Source organism: Cnephaeus nilssonii, assembly GCF_951640355.1.
Source record: "Cnephaeus nilssonii genome assembly, chromosome: 14".
Taxonomy (NCBI): Eukaryota; Metazoa; Chordata; class Mammalia; order Chiroptera; family Vespertilionidae; genus Cnephaeus; species Cnephaeus nilssonii.
Window position 1 is genome coordinate 5,968,091 of NC_137085.1, and position 16,743 is coordinate 5,984,833.

A 16,743-nucleotide genomic window follows, 5' to 3' on the forward strand; every position below is an offset into this window, starting at 1 on the left:
TGTGGGCTCGATTCCCAGTAGGGGGTGTGCAGGAGGCAGCCAATCAATGATTCTCTCTCATCATTGATGTTTCTATCTCTCTCTCCCTCTTCTTTCCTCTCTGAAATCAATAAGGATATATTTTTTAAAAATTATAATACTCTAATGACCTGTTGTGAAGACTAATGAGATAAAATGCCTAGAACAGGCACATAGGAGGCATTCAACAAAAGGCACCGATTACAATATCACTATAAAAATGTTGTTCATACAGACAAGAGAACTATGACATATCACTTCCACCAATCAAAAATTTTCATATAATGTAAAAACCCTATTAAAAGGAATTAAATATTAAAAATACAGCTTTAAAACAATCACAAAAGCATTTAAAAGCAAACTCTGGGTATTTCACCAAAAACTTTAAAACCTCTCTAACCATATGTGAATACATGTTGAAATTATGGTGCCAATGCACATAAACCTTAAATGTAAATACAAAATGGAACATGAGAATCCTTATCCCCTGTTGAGCAGACAGGGACCTCTGTTTATTTAGGAACAGATGTATCAATGTGGAATCACGGGTAGGGCCCACAGCAGGTAAAACATTTCATGTTACAGCATGGGCACACAGGACTATATTTTTAATTCGCTATTACTTAACATTGTTCTGAAATTTCACTAAGACAGGCAAACAAAATGAGATAGAATGATGGTAAGAAAGATGCAGAATATCTGCTTTAGGAAATCATGGGAATCAACTGAAAAACTACTAGAAACATAAAAGCATTTAGAGAGGTGGCAGATACAAAGTAACTACAAAGAAACCAAGAGGACTTTGATAAGGCAACAGAGTTGCTAGGAAGCAGCTGCACTGGTTACCAGTGTGTACTGGGCTGGGACCCGGGAACCCCACCCCCTGTGCATTAATTATAGCCAAAGAGTGTACCCCAAATGGTCATCAACTGATGAAGGGATAAATAAATGAAGTATAGCCATGTAGTGAAATATTATTCAGCCATAAAAAGGAATGAAGTACTTACACATGCTACATATGAACAAACCTTTAAAAATGCTAAGCCCAAGAAGCCAACCACAAAGGACCACAAGTTGTGTGATTCCATTTTTTTAAATTGTTTAAGGTATTACAAATAGTAGTACATATGTCTCCTTCTCTCCCCCCGCCCCCCATTGACCTCCCGCCGGCCTCTCCTACTCGCCGTGTGATTCCATTTTTATGAAATGTCCAGAATAGGCAAAGCCATCGAGATAGAGTAGATTAGTAGTTGCCTAGGGCCGGGGGAGAGTTGGGGGTGATATCTAAAGACTACAGAGTTTCCTAAGGTTTAGAGCTAAAGGTTAAGGAGCTAGGAGGTCTAAAGCAAAGCCCATGGACCTTTTTCTGATTAGAAAGGAAATCTTAAACTGGGGACAAAAGGAGATTAGAAATAGGACTTCCCGGCTGCACTTCCGATGCGACAGCTCCAAAGCAGCTATTTTTTCTCCAGAGGCTGCCTAAACATGATGTTCCATGGGTAAACGGAGCTGTGAAATTACCAAAAATACGCAAATGGAAACATCAATCACAAAAGAAAACCAAAATAATTTATATCTTCTTAAAATCAATTGCTTATGGTAGTAAATACTATTGAATTATATTAATACTAGAAGCCCAGTGCATGAATTCATGCACGGGTGGGGTCCGGCCAGCCCAGCCCCATTGGGAGGAGGAAATGGCGGGAAGTTGGCCGGCCAGCCCGACCCCCAATTGGGCTGGTTTGTTGGCCGCAGTGGGTGTCATAGCGACCAGTCATTGGGTCACTACAGCTTTTCGGTCACTACAGCTTTCTGGTTGCTGGCTTTTTATATATATATAGATTTTAAAACAAAGAGACCAAACAAAAACAAAAAATGCTAAAATGGCAATTAGTCTTCCAGGACAGAAAGCACTATTATTGCAAATAAGACTTTTTTAAAGGCCTCACTAATGAGGTCCATTGTCAGACAAGACAGTGATACCATCAGGCAGGCATGGGAAGCACTTTACCTTTACTAGAGGAACAAGCACATTGCCTTACACATTAGAGCTCAGCTGCTAACGCCCATTTGGCCTGTCAGCCTGTGTCTGTTTCTCTGCAGAAAGCTCGGCCTCCTCCTAACGCGCACTCTATGATGACTACAGTGATTCCGCCTTGAACTGGAGGGACCAAGAATCAGTATCTATCGTGATCTCGGCAGGAACCCAAGCTGTGGCCAGCATCTTAAATTGGCAGATGTGGCATTTAATGGCTCCAAATCACATTCCTTGAGTTAAGTGTGAGTTTCCCTAAGGACTAAAGGGTTAGGAAAACTACACTTTGAAAAGCGGGGGAAAGAATGGAATATTTCATGCAATCCCCCAAACCCAGAACAGACCGGGGACTTAGGATCATCTAGTCCAGTGGTTCCCTATAGGGAGTGACCTTCCCCCCGCCCACAAGGGCACACTCGGCAATGTCTGGAGACATTGCTGATGGTCACAATTGGAGGGAGCTATGGGCACCCACTGGGGAGAGGCCAGGGATGCTGCTACACATCTCACAGTGCACAGGCTCAAAACCTCAATAGTGCCGAGGCTGGAAGCCCTGACCTCATCAATTCTATAAAGCAAGTGAATCCGAGGGAGATCAAGTGACTTGTCCATGACCGTGCTGGTAGGAATCCTCTTACGTTGAAATCCAAGATTCTGATCAGCCCAATCTGTTCTGCTCTAAGATTTAACCTGCTTCAGGTCTGAGATATTAAAAAAGGTTTAGTCTCACAAAGCATGACAAGACCACAGGCTCAAGCCCCCTCTGGAACCTTCAGTACAGCCAGTCTAGAGGTATTACACTGACATGACATCTCAGGGGAGCTTCCACAGGCAGAAAACGTTCCCCCACCCACGTACCCCAACACACACAAAGGTTAGTTTCAGGAGGGCCGCCTCCTGTCCCCAAACCCATGGAAGTGGTTACAATAAGATACCAGGAAAAGGAAACATCCGGTTGGGCTTGTCAGGATGATGCATGGGGAAGAAGGCGGAGCTCTGAGAAGAGGAGGAACACCAGAAAATCCAAAAGAAATAGCTGAGTTTGCACGAACTTTCACTGGATATGCAGACCGGGTGGTTTCCTCGTCGGCCTCCCATACTCTAAGAAAACATTCTGCTTCGTATGTTTTAAATGGGTTTGTTAGTTCTGCCATGCCATCACGTTCTGTTTTCTATTTCGTTGGCCTGGCTGGCCCATTTCCCACTTCGCTCTGATTTTTCACGTTACCTGACATGTGAGCTGTCGGACTGTCATTTTTATGCTTGAGAGTGATTTAAAAAACAAATTCTTTACCTGAGCCTTTATGCCATGTTTCTGTTGTTTTTCCTGATCAAACTTTTACAAAATGTTTTGTTGATTTTTTTTCTTTTCTGCTTAAATCACCTAGACCAGAGGCAATTCTCTCTGGTCATTATTTGTATGACAATGTAGATGGGCCTTCTCTGTCCCTCCCCCATTTACCTGGGCATTATTTGAATACTGCCCTCGGAATGTGTGCTGGGACAACACATGGTTTTGCTCTGCCTTCTGCTAGGGGATGGGTGGGCGGTGGAGAACTGACTGGGGAAGCCGTCTCTCCAAATTATATAATGTAGTGAAGAGTTCTACGCCAAGGACCACGCCACTGGGGATGTATGTTGGGGTCTATGAGGGGGTGCCCAGTATCAGAAGAAATGCCTTCAGGCTTCACTTGATTCCCTGCTTCCCAGTGAGCTCGTGAGCCCACTCAGAATGAAGTTCCTGGACTTGGGGTGTCCCAAGTATTTTCCAAGCTGTCTCTGTTCACTTAGACTTTTGCTTGCTGCCCAGACAACGGGCCCCAGAACTCCAGCGGACCGTTTCCACTCCCCTGTCAGCGGGAAAGGAACACTGCGGCCAAAAGAGCCAGTCATTTTGCTGTTAAGGAACCAGGGTGTGGTGGTCCCCGGCCTCTGGCTGGAAGCCACTCCCCTCCTTCCTTCCTGGAACACAGTTCTTATCAATGATAAAGCCTTCTTTTAAAACTCCAAGTCTGTGGTCTTCTTTCCTGCAACGATGTGTGGTAGCTGACTTAGCAGGCCCAGGAGAGCGGAATCCAGCTGAAGTGGAGTCCTAAGCCAGGGCCACGAAACCAACCAAACGTACACAGAAAATGCCTCACCAGCGTGGGGTACTGGCAGTGCCGGGTACCTCTGGAACTTAAAAGAACAGGAGGAGGCATAGGCACGCTGACAGAAAGGTCTGTGAGAAACAGTCACATCCCAGGGCCACTCTACCACTTCCCTTCCCTGGTGATGGTCCTTCCAACATAGCAGAACACCGAACCTTCCTCCCGAGTGCAGAGGGCCCCTGGACCGGGGACCAAGGCACAGTTGAGAGCATGAGTCTAATACTGAAAACAGGGCCTAAGTGACCATATGTGATGATTGTGAGAACCACCCTCCGTCCCTGGCCCTCTTCATCCACTCAGCTCCCAGAACTGGGCAGCTTGACCTTTATCCCCCAGGCAGGAGCCGGAAAGAGACTTCTCTGGGGAATCAAGCCCAAGAAGGAAATCTAGATACTGACATTGGAGATTCCCCACAAACAGCCCACCCAGGTCAGAGCCATCCACGAGGTCAGCACTCGAAGTCAGCGTATGTCTCCGTATGTCTCTCATTCCTAATCACAAGCAGCCAGCCAGGTGTGGGTCACATTTGAGGAAAGTTCCTACATGGGAAGTAGAGACCAAAGTAAATAAAACCTGGAGGAAAGAGACCAGGCAGAAGTTTTTCACAAGAGAGAAAGAGAGACATAAAAGAAGACACCACATCCATGAAACAAGGGGAGGGGATGTAAAAAAGAAAACTAAAAAGAGCTATTAGAATGCCTACACAACCTGACAGCAGAAACTTAAAATTAAATAGAAGGGCTGGAAGATGAAGTTGAGGCAAAGAGCCACAGAGATAAATAACTGAAGAGAAAGATAAAATCAGAGGACAAGTCCAAGAGGTTTAACATCTGAATAGGAGGAACTCCATAAAGAGAAAACTCAGGAGAAACTAGTGAAATTACTGAAGAAGTCAATGGTGCCAGGTGCCGGACGGCAGAGGGCCACTGCATGTCTAACAGACTACGGCCCGGGGGCCAAATGCAGCCTCTGGAACTGGTTTTGTACACGTTAAGCTAAGAACGGCTTTCAGACTTTAAAGGGGTACAACAACAGCAACAAAAAAGTTCTGACCCTGGTCTAACACAATGGATAAGAACAGGCAAGTACCAAGGCAAATTGCTATGGAAGTCCAGAACACTGGGGCTAGATCGAAGGGGTCAGAGGGGAAGACATGGGACACAGACAAAGGCACAGCAATCAAATGTCTCCCAACTTCTCAAAGGCAACACTGGAAACAAAGTCGTCACACCACCTGCCCCGCAGGGCCCTCCCCGATGTATCACCACTGCCTGTCTAAGTCCCACCAGGACCAGGTCTGCTTATAAGCTTTGTATCTGCTGCCCTTAGCACAGCTCCTGGCAAGCAGGAGACACTGCATGAATGTTGGTCAAATGAAGGAAAACCTGGTCCCAGAACCGTCCCAGGCTCCAATTATTTTTTTAAAATTTGTTTTTCTCTACTTTTCTCCACCTCTATTTCCACCCTCAAGAATAAAATAGGCTTTCCTAGTGTGATAAATACTTAATATCTCATTCACTTCCTACAAGGTCAGCTCTTAGACCAAATAATTAGTTAGTTGACATTTAAAGCAAAATGTCAGTGGCATACAAAAAAACAGAAAGAAAGGACTATTGGAAATCTGCCCCGTGAGAGCTTACAATTTGAGCTATCAGTAGTTATTCTTGCTTGGAGCCCCAGAGACGTATATTAAGATCAGATCAGTGTGCATCAGAATGAATTACTTTGTTTTAACCAATGCAAACCTTCCCAAAGGGCATTAGAGTAGGCAATAGCTGGCTGTTGTCTAGCGATTATTAGATTATGTGTCTATCAAAAAAGTTACTCATTTCCGTGATTCTTCTAATGATTTATTCAGTAACCTTGAGCAGGTATACTAATCTCTGTAATTATATCTGTAAAATAATAATAACCCCTTATAGTGACTCTTTCTTGTTTCCCAAGCAATGTTTTTGCATATTATTTTATGTGAGTCTTAAAAGAATTCTACAATGCTGGAATTAGACTCCTCAATTTAAAAAGAGGTTAAATAACACATCCAGGTCACCCAACCACTAAGCATTAAAACTGGGACTGTTAGCTGGAATCTGACTTCTAGTCCAGAACTTTTCCCAATACCCAACACTGCTTCTTGCTAATTTAAGAAAAAAATGTTTAAATGAGCATGGGGGGAATATGCAAGTAAAACTCATACTTGCTGGAATTAAAACGAAGTCGTAGATACCCGCCCTGTCTAGCAACAGCAATGGCCCTGCACAGAAGCAGCTGACTGAGGCAATCAAAGAATAGGATCCAGCTGGGGACTCTCCAAGCAGTTCCCCTAAAGGCAACCACAGGAGTAGGGTTCAAAATTTATGGCTGATGAGTTGCCAGTGATAACTATAAAGTTTGGCCTGGCTACTCCACTAAAGAAAAGATACTTCATTAGCTGCCAAATACCTGTTTGCCTAGGACCGTGGTTGGCAAACTGCGGCTCGTGAGCCACATGCGGCTCTTTGGCCTCTTGAGTGTGGCTCTTCCACAAAATACCACGGCCTGGGCGAGTCTATTTTGAAGAAGTGGCGTTAGAAGAAGTTTAAGTTTAAAAAAGTTGGCTCTCAAAAGAAATTTCAATCGTTGTACTGTTGATATTTGGCTCTGTTGACTAATGAGTTTGCCGACCACTGGCCTAGGAGATGCTGTGTGCCAAAAAAAGCCAGAGGGGAAACGTTTCAGAGCATATTCCATCAGCCCTTTTTGGACCCTGTGGCAGACCTTTGCTCTCTTACATCTGATGGTTAGCACATGAATGATACCTGAGTCCCAAATCACCTCTTATGGAAATTTTGCCCCAGTTTAAACTACTATTACCCCATAAGAGTAACATCTAGTTCAATACAAAGAAAGACTATATTTAGAAATAAATGGCAAGGATATAGCATATTAAAAACTATGGGAGGGGGTTGGGAACAAAACCTATGGGATTTGTACTCAGCCTTTGATGTTTTTATTAGAAGAAAAAAATTAACCAAACAATTAGAATTTAATTAAGAACATATACCCACAACATAGGTGTAAGAAACTGTTTTTTCTTTAAAAAACAAAAACAATTAAAATAGACAAGTCTCTAGCAAGTATTTTCATAAAATAATAACAAGCAGGGTAGACTGAGAAAGGAGATCACAACTACTGATACAGAATATCTTTTTTAAATCCTACAAATTTAATTTAGTCAATAAGTTTGAAATATTTAAGTTGAAAGGCCTACTTTCTAAGGAAATATAAATTGTCAAAACTGACTCAAGGAGAAATAGAAAGCCTAAATAAACAAATCATAATAAAACAAATGTAAAAGGCTGCCCAATATTAATCATCTTCCCCCACAAGAGCAACAAATTCAAATAGGTTTTTTTTCCCTTTTTTCTCTCCCTTTATTGATTAAGGTATTATAAATGTGTCCTTATCCCCCCCCCCCATTGCCCTCCCACTCCCCCAAATAGTTTTATGGATAAATCATTTTAACATTCAAAGAAGGGATTTCCATGTTATCTGATCTATTCTGGAACATGTAAAAAGATGGGGACCTTCCCAATCAGTTTAAGGAGAAATTCTGATGCTGAAGATCTAAAACAGATTTAAAGAGAGAAAGAAATATTATGTATAATATAGAGCTCAATTGTCCATTCCACATACTTAGTGAGGCCCACTATGTACCAGCACTGTTGTAGGTGCCGGGGACACAGCAGTGAACAAAACAGTCTAAGCTCTCACGGAGCTTACGTTTGGCTGGTGGAGGCAGGGATCAACAAACAAACCAGTGAGAATGAAATGTGAGATTTGACAATTCAACATGGTAAGGGATAGGAAAATCAAGGCAAGTTGCCATTTTATATAAAGTACTCAAGCCCTAGCCGGTTTGGCTCAGTGGATAGACTAAGCGTCGGCCTGCGGACGGAAGGGTCCCGAGTTCCATTCTGGGGTCCATTCAATTTAAAGGGCACATACCGCAATTGCAGGCTCCATCTTGGCCCAGGTCCTGGTCAGGGCACTTGCACGAGGCAACCAATCAATGTGTTTCTCTCACATCGATATTTCTCTCTGTCTTTCCCTCTCTCTTCCATTCTCTCTAAAAATCAATGGAAAAATATCCTCAGGCTAGGATTAAAAAAATAAAATAAAATAAAGTACTCAAACAAGACCTCATTGGTGAGGTGGTGTTTGATCAGAGACCTACAGGAATTAAGGAAACAAGCATGCAGACGTCTGAAGGAAGAACATTTCAGACACAAGGAACAGCAAAGACAAAGCCCTGAGATGGGACCATCCTTGGAATGCTCAAAGAACAAGAAGGCTCAAATGTTAATGAATATAGATGCAAAAATAAAGAGTAAAATTTAATAATACAGAAAGAAAAAAACACACAAAAACAAGCCCTAGCTGGTTTGGCTCACTGGATAGAGCATCGGCCTGGGGACTGAAGGGTCCCAGGTTCGATTCCGGTCAGGGGCATGTGCCTTGGTTGCGGGCACATCCCCAGTGGGGGGTGTGCAGGAGGCAGCTGATCGATGCTTCTCTCTCATTGATGTTCCTAACTCTCTGTCTCTCTCCCTTCCTCTCTGTAAAAAATCAATAAAATATATTAAAAAACAAAACAAAACAAAAACAATACATAACTATCAAGTAAAGTTTATTTAAGAAGTGTAATGATCAATATTAGAATTAATTCTATTCCATTATTATATTAAAAATTTAAAACTATAGGATCTCTAAAGAAACTGAAAAAGTAGTTAATTCTGATTTTAAAAACAAAAACTCAGCAAACTGGAACTAAAAGCAAGTCGTTTAAATGTCACTTCCGTAGGGAAGCTTTCTCTAATCTCCTGTCTTCTGCCAAGCCTCCCTGTTATAAGTAATCATATAGTGCTCTGTATCATTCCTTTGTAATTCCTTTTTTTTTTCCAGTTAATCCTTACCCGAGGACATTTTTCCATTGATTTTTAGAGAGAGTGGAATGAAGGGGGAGAGACAAGAGAGAGTAACATCAATGTGAGAGACATGCCTCTATGGGGGCTGGGGATCGAGCCTGCAACCGAGCAAGGTACATGCCATTGATCGGAATCGAACCTGAGACCCTTCAGTCTGCAGGCTGACACTAACCACTGAGAAACTGGCTAGGGCTCAGATCCATTCTTGATGGCAATGTGGATGCCCTGGGTTTACTGGGTTTCTGCCATGTGCCTGGTGAGGCTCAGAGACATTTGTCAGCTTCGGGGTGTGTAGACAGCAGTCTGTCCTCGGGTTCTCCGCTCTGTGTTCTTCGTCACCTATGGTGGTGGTTACATGAGTGTGTAATGGTGGTGGTTCCATGAGTGTGTAATGGTGGTGGTTCCATGAGTGTGTAATGGTGGTGGTTCCATGAGTGTGTAATGGCTGAAATTTGAAGAACTGTTCACTAAAACGGGTGAATTTTACTGTGTGTAAATTATACCTTAATTTTAAAATGGAAAAAATGCAACATATACTTAATATAGTTCAAAATACACTTTCTGTTTCTTAAAAAAAAAAAAGTATAAGAAATGAATGAAGACTGCTTCTATCGAGGTGTCTTCTCAACTGTGACACATCCTATGAATCATGGCCCCATCTGAAAAAGGTATATGTTTAATGTACACATGGCAACTACATTCTTTTCCAAAAAAATATGATTCTGATAAGCAAATATGAAGGGAAACTGCAAATAGCTAGGAAACAACAAGAAAAACAAACAGGCCCTAGCTGGTTTGGCTCAGTGGATAGAGCGCCGGCCTGAGGACTGAATGGTTCCGGGTTTGATTCCGGTCAAGGGCACATGCCTAGGTTTCGGGCTCAATCCCCAGTGGTGGGTGTGCAGGAGGCAGCCAATCAATGATTCCCTCTCTTCATTGATGTTTCTATCTCTCTCTCCCTCTACCTTCCTCTCTGAAATAAAAAAAATATATATTTTTTAAAAGTAAAATGATTTAAAAAAAGAAAAACAAACAGTACATTTTGTAATTCTTGCATCTTTGTAACACACTGACAAAACTTCAGGGAACAGGAATAAACTCTGGATTATATAATTGAATTAAAACAACATGGATTTATATAATTGAAACATAATCTATTAACATAAAAAATATCTAAAAATTCCACAAAAGATGTCACTGTCCTTTCTCTTACAATCTCGTTATAGCAAGCAGAAGAAAACAACATTTATGGGGGGAAATGTAAATAAATTAGTAGGACTGGGAAAAGAAATTGGGTCAGATTACAAATCGTCCATATGTTCTTCAGGTCCATTCTTCCATTTTCCAGTTCATTTGTACCTTTTCAAGAAGTATATTCGAAACTCTACTTTCTCCCCCAAAACTCGGGCCCCACAGGATAGAGGCAGTGTGTAAGAGACTGTAACACTCCTACTGACCCTCTTTGTGTATTTTCATGATGATAATATTTACTGAATTTATTGCACGCCAAGAACTATGCTAAATGCTATACCTGCATTATAGCATTTAATACTATAGAACCCCACAATGTAGGTGCTGTTATTACCCATTTTGTAGATAAAGAATTTGAGGCACAAAAAGGTTCCATTATTTGCAAAAGTCACACAGCTAATAAGTGGTAGATCAGGATTTATCCCAGTAGTCTGTTTCCAGAGCCCATTCTCTGATCTGCTACACATCAGATTAAGTCATTCATTCAATATTTACTGAGTACCAAGACCTAATAAACAACCCTAAAGATAGACATAAAAATAAGGCAAGGTCATGCCCTAGCCGTTCTGGCTCACAGAATAGAACGTCAGCCTCCCAAGGACTGAAGGGTCCCAGGTTCGATTCCAGTCAAGGGCACATACCTTGGTTGCAGGCTCAATCCCCGGCCCTGGTCCATCCCAGGCCCTAGTCGGGCCCTGGTTGGCACTTGAGGGAGGCAGTCAATCGATGTGTCTCCCTCACATCCATGTTTCTCTCTCTGTCTCTTCCCCTCCCTTCTACTCTCTCTAAAAATCAATGGGAAAATATCCTCAGATGAGGATTAACAAAAAGAAAAAAGAAAGAAAGAAACTTCTGGTCTAGTTGGGCAAGACCAACACAAAGAAGTGCAATACAGAGTATAGCCTAAGTGTGTTGGGAAGTGGCAGGGAAAACCTGGGGCAGGGAAAGCACCTCCGAATTCAGGACTGTCTCAGCCTGTCACACAGTAAGACAGTGCCCCATATGCTATCACCTTTCATTCCCCTATAATTCCTCACAGGCTCTGAACAAACTTTTATTTACTGAGTGAACAACTAAAGTTGACCCATCTCCTCTACTTTTGTTGTGCCTGTACCTACTGCCATTCCAAAACTCAACTCAGAAAGATGAGACAAGAAGCCAAAACTGCATTTATTTTACTCTCCATCGTATCCTTCATTCATTCAGTCAGTCAGTATTCACTGACTGCCGACTATGAGCCAGCCACCAAGCTTGGCAGGGGATACAGTGGGGAACCTGTGAGATAGAGACCCTGCTCTACTGGACATTCCAAGTGAATGAAACAATCAAACATATACAAACAAACAAAACACTGAAGATCACTTCAGATCATTTAAGTCCTATAAGAAAATTAATGAGGAAATATGATAAACAGTGACCATGAGTTTTTAACTTATATTGGGAGGCCAGGCTTGACAATGACATTTAAAGTGGTGCATTTTGTCCTAGCTGGTTTGGTTCAGTGGATAGAGCGTCGGCCTGGGGACTGAAGGGTCCCGGGTTCGATTCCAGTCAAGGGCACATGCCCGGGTTGTGGGCTCGATCCCCAGTAGGGGGCGTGCAGGAGGCAGCCAATCAATGATTCTCTCTCATCATTGATGTTTCTATCTCTCTCTCCCTCTCCCTTCCTCTCCGAAATCAATAAAAATTTATTTTAAAAAATAAATAAAGTGGTGCATTTGTGTATTTAAAAAAAACACACCTTTATTTCACTTTTATTTTTAGAGGAAAAAGGGGAAGCTAGAAACCCCATCCAAAATTAGGAGCCAGCGTTAACCTTGTTATTGCCAAAGAATTACAATAATATTTCCAAAATGTATACCTAACTCAATTGTTAAAGGAATAGAACATTGTTCACACATTCCCAACTATATGTAAAATTCGTTTGGTTTTATTTTCATAAAAGGTGGCTTTGCTTTATTTCAGAAAAGAAATTTTGGCCATATTAGATATTGATTTATTTTTACCTTTATGCTTGCTTCTAAAAAAGAAGGGGAGGGGAGGACTAAGGAGCCACCTGCATGAACAAGGTCTTGGCAAGTGGCAAGGATGCAAAACCCTGATTTCTGTAATACTTAAGGATTTTGTTTTAAACACACATTATTCAAAACATTTGAAAGAATGTAATGTAACATTCACATTCTTCCTATTCCATATTCCATAACACTTATTTTATCGACTGATTTTAGAGAAAGGAAGGGGGGATATAAAGAGAAGAGAGAGAGAGAGAGAGAGAGAGAGAGAGAGAGAGAGAGGAACATCAATTTGTTGTCTCACTTATTTATGCATTCATTAGTTGATTCTTATATGTGCCCTGGCTAGGGATTGAACCCATAACCTTGGTGTGTTGGGACTATGCTATAACCAACTGAGCTACCTGCCCAGGGCCCATAACACTTTATAAAGGGCACTGGAAGTAAATGGTATATCTGGAATTAGGAAGAAAGTTATTTTTTTACTCATGTTGCAAGGAAATAGACACCGAGTTTTAAAAATTAATTAACACTGATTTTGGCAAGTCACTTAACTACTCTGAGCCTCCATTGCGCCCTCCCCCAACAGCTAAAATGAGGGTTGACATTACAGGATCCCTATGATCCTTCCAGCCCTAAACACCTTGATTCACATTTACTGCAAGGGGAAGGCAGGTATTATAGTGGGCACTTAAAAAAAACTTGCTCGTTTGGGGTTCAGTTTTGTAACAGTTTTCTTCTGACGTAGAGGAGAATGTGTGCTGCAACAGGAGAGAACCATTGGAAGGGAAACGAATCTCCACCATTTTTATTCTATGTCCTTTCTTATCCTCTCCTCCAGAGAAAAGCCCAGTTTTAACGTTCTCTTAATTCCAAAAGAGGCAGCAAATCCCACAGCAATCCTTACACAGTTTTTGTTCAAAGAAATAGCCCAAATCCTGAAGAGGCACTGTTTGTCTACACAGCACCAATCTCAGCACCGAGGACTCCGTTTTCCAAATATAACCAACGTCAGCCCTCGCTCCGCACTCACCACCATCCGTTTTTTAAAAACCCATTGACTTAGAGCCTTTCATCCAAACGCATAAACAACCATTTCCTCCCTGCAATGGAGGCTGGAACAGCCCGAACCGTGCAGCCGAGCCAGGGCTGAGTCGTGCAAACAGGGAGACTGCAGACTGCGGTGCTGAGCTGGGCCACTCCTCCCGCCGCACAGACCGCTTTCCTCGCCGCTGGTGTGATTTAGGGGGGCTCCGGACCCTGATCGGATCCCGCCCTTGAAACCGAGACCCGGGAAGCGGAGGAGGAGAGAGGTGGCCTCGGCCCCGCAGAGCCAAGCCTTTGGGGAACGCTTCCCTCCGGCTCCCAGGAGTGGCCCGGGCTGGGCGCGCGGAGCCGCTCCCAGGTGGGTCCCTGCAGCGGGAACCGCGGCTCCGGCTCCCCGGGAAGGAGGAGGAAGAGGGGGGGGGCGGGGGAGGTGGAGGACACAGGCCGGGATTTCGCTCGTCACGATTCACGAAGGAGGGTGGGAGAGAAGGAGGGACTGGAGCAAGAAAGGGGAGTGGAATCAGGGGGCTTAGGGAATAAAGAAAGCAAGGAAGGGGAGTAGGGAGATGGGGAAGGTGATGGGGTGAAGAATGGGGTGCCAGGGAGGGTGATGAGGTGCAGAAGGGGAGGGTGATGAACAGCAGAGGGTAAAGGCGAGGTGAAGGGGAGGGATGGGGGCCGGGGTGAAGAGGGAGGAGAAAGGAATGGAGGAGTGAAGAGGAGAGAAATGGGGGTGGAGGCTAGAGAGGGATGGGGATGAAGGGATGGGGATCCAGGGGAGGGATGGGCGGAGGGGAGAGTGGGGTGCAGAGGGGAGGGAGGGGCAGGGTGAGGAAGGGGATGGGGAGAGCTGGGGGAGCAGGGAAGCGGACGCGGGCCGCAGGAGGCCGGAGGGACTGCCCTCGGAGGGCGGTGCCGGAATAACGGAGCCCTCCCGGCCACAAGCCCCCGGCCGGGCGGGGCGAGCAGCCAGCCCGCAGGCCGGGGCGGTGGGCAGGTACGGCGCCGGGCTCCTACCGGGCAGCCGCAGCCCCGCCCGCGGGGAAGACCCCGATTCCACTTACTCTCTCCGACCACGGCTTTGAGGCCGATGGGTGCCATCGCGCTGCGCGAGTCTTCGGGCTGCGAGCCTCCTCACGCGACGCCCGCGGACCCCGCCGGCTCCCCGGGTCGGCGCGCACCGCCGGCCGCAGCCTGCCGCCCCAAAGCCGCTCTCGGGACCGACTGACGCTCGGACTCCGCGCGGGGGCGCCGCTCCAGTCAGAGCGAGGCTGCCGACCCGCCGGCGTGAGCGCGCGGGGGCGGGGCCGGGGCGGGGCCGGCAGGGGCGGGGTTTCGCGCCAGCCGTCTGCGTCACCCACGCGGCTGCGCCAATCGCACTGCGGCCCGAGGGCTCGGCCCCGCCCGCCGAGATGCGGCTGGGCGCGAGGCGGCCTCTGGCTGGAGCGGGAGCCGCGCCCTCCCCCTCGCCTCACGCGCCGCGCGCCCCCGGCTACCGCACGCTCCCCGAGCTCCGGGTCCTAGCGTCCCCTCGGCTGCCTCTGCACCTGAGTCCCTGGCCACAGGCTACTGACACTCTCCATCTCCCTGAGGTCCAGCTATGGTCCTGTCTTCCCTCCTTTTGGTAGCATTTCATTCTCCCCTGCCCAAAAAGGAGCTCCGAGGCTCCATCTCTCAGTAGCGGTGCCCACTCCCAGCCACAGCCATAGCATGTTTACTGACACCATCTCTCTCTGGGTATCTATTCATACATCCACCTTTCACTGACCTGTTAGGTGTCCAGCTCCACGTTAAGCCCCTGACACGCATCATCTCATTAAACTCTCATACTAACTGGGCATTGTTTTTAATCTCCACTTTCAGATGAAAAACACAAACTGAGGCTCGGAGATCTGAGCACTAGACTTGGCTCTCAGGCTGTATATTATTCATTAGCAAATATTTATTGTTATCTCACTACTGTATGTAAGCCGCTATTCTGGACATTGGAGCTACAGCCATGTATAAGCCTGACTCAGATCCTAGTTTTTGGGCACTCAAAGTTTAAAAAAAATTTTAAATCCCAAGTCAGATAAGAATATGCTGTAGGACTACTCTTAGTCTTAGTATCTCCTTCTTGAAGTCCACCTTTATCTAAGTGGTCCCTGGTCAGTGTTTGCTGGAATGTCTTCGTTGGGAGCTATTACTTTTGAAATATGGGACAGGGCTCACCTTTGGCTTTAAACAACAACAAATAGAGTAGAGCCCGATTAAAAATAAAAAAGGACAGGACTGAGCTAGTAGTCGTAAAATTAATAAGTACTCATTCATGAAGTTTTTGAAACAGCTCTCTGAGCTGGGTCTTTTTCTTAATAATATTAAGAAGCCCTAGCCAAGTGCAGGAGGCAACCAGTTGATGTGTCTCTCTCACATCGATGTTTCTCTCTCTGTCTCTCCCGCTCCCTTCCACTTTCCCCAAAAATCACTGGAAAAAATATTCCCAGGTGGGGATTAACAAAAAACACACACACACCAAAAAAAGAAATGTAATGTTTTACAGGTGAGAAACTTGAAATTCAGAGAAGATAAGTACTTTGTGTAAGTGACAAAGGAAAGATCCAATTCTAAATCTGAATTCTGAACCCTTATTTTACATGAGCCACAAGTAAAGAAGCCGAGGCCTAAAGGAACAATTTCCCATGGTCATGCAGTGAACAGTGAGGACAGGAGGCCACATGTCCTAGTTCAAGCACCAGCCCCAGGGCGTGAAGGGTTGACATTGCTGCCCCAATATACCCCAACAGAACCCTCATACGGCTTCTCGGAGAAAGTATTCACCTGTCACCTCTATGTCTGGGCTCACCCTTTTACCCAGGGAAGATACTGATAGCTTCTGTGCATTTGGAGAAGGAGGGGATAGTTTGCCAATGTGAGGGGACTTAAGATGCATCTGTGATGCCACGTGCTCCCTCCTTGGCCAGATGGCTCAAGTCAGCAGAGACGGCCCTCAAGGAGCTGGGGTTCTAGACAGGAATCAAGAAGTCACATGCAGCGCTGAGCTACTATTCTAATTATTGCTGGAGCAGAAGGACAAGGGGTTGTGAGAGTGAAGGACAGGGCACCTGACCCAGTGGGGGAGGAGGGGGACAGTCCGCACAGGCTCCCTGAAATGAGTAAAAGGCAGCAAGAGGAAACTGGGAGAGTGTCCTAGGCAGATATATGGAAGGTACAGAGACCATAGGAACAGAGAGGGGGGCAGAGAGTCCAAGGGGCAGGGTGAAAGAACA

General features: G+C 45.0%; 1 protein-coding gene across 2 annotated transcripts in view; it reads right to left on the bottom strand.

Annotated features, from left to right (window-relative positions):
• The window catches only part of STXBP1 (syntaxin binding protein 1), a 48,361-nt gene extending 33,603 nt beyond the window's left edge, over positions 1 to 14,758 (bottom strand). For both annotated transcript variants that reach the window (XM_079790622.1, XM_079790623.1), the window contains exon 1: positions 14,542 to 14,758. In XM_079790622.1, coding sequence (XP_079646748.1) covers positions 14,542 to 14,578 — 37 coding nt within the window. In that variant the 5' untranslated portion in view covers positions 14,579 to 14,758. The remainder of the gene's footprint in view (positions 1 to 14,541) is intronic.
• Positions 14,759 to 16,743: the final 1,985 nt, after the last annotated feature.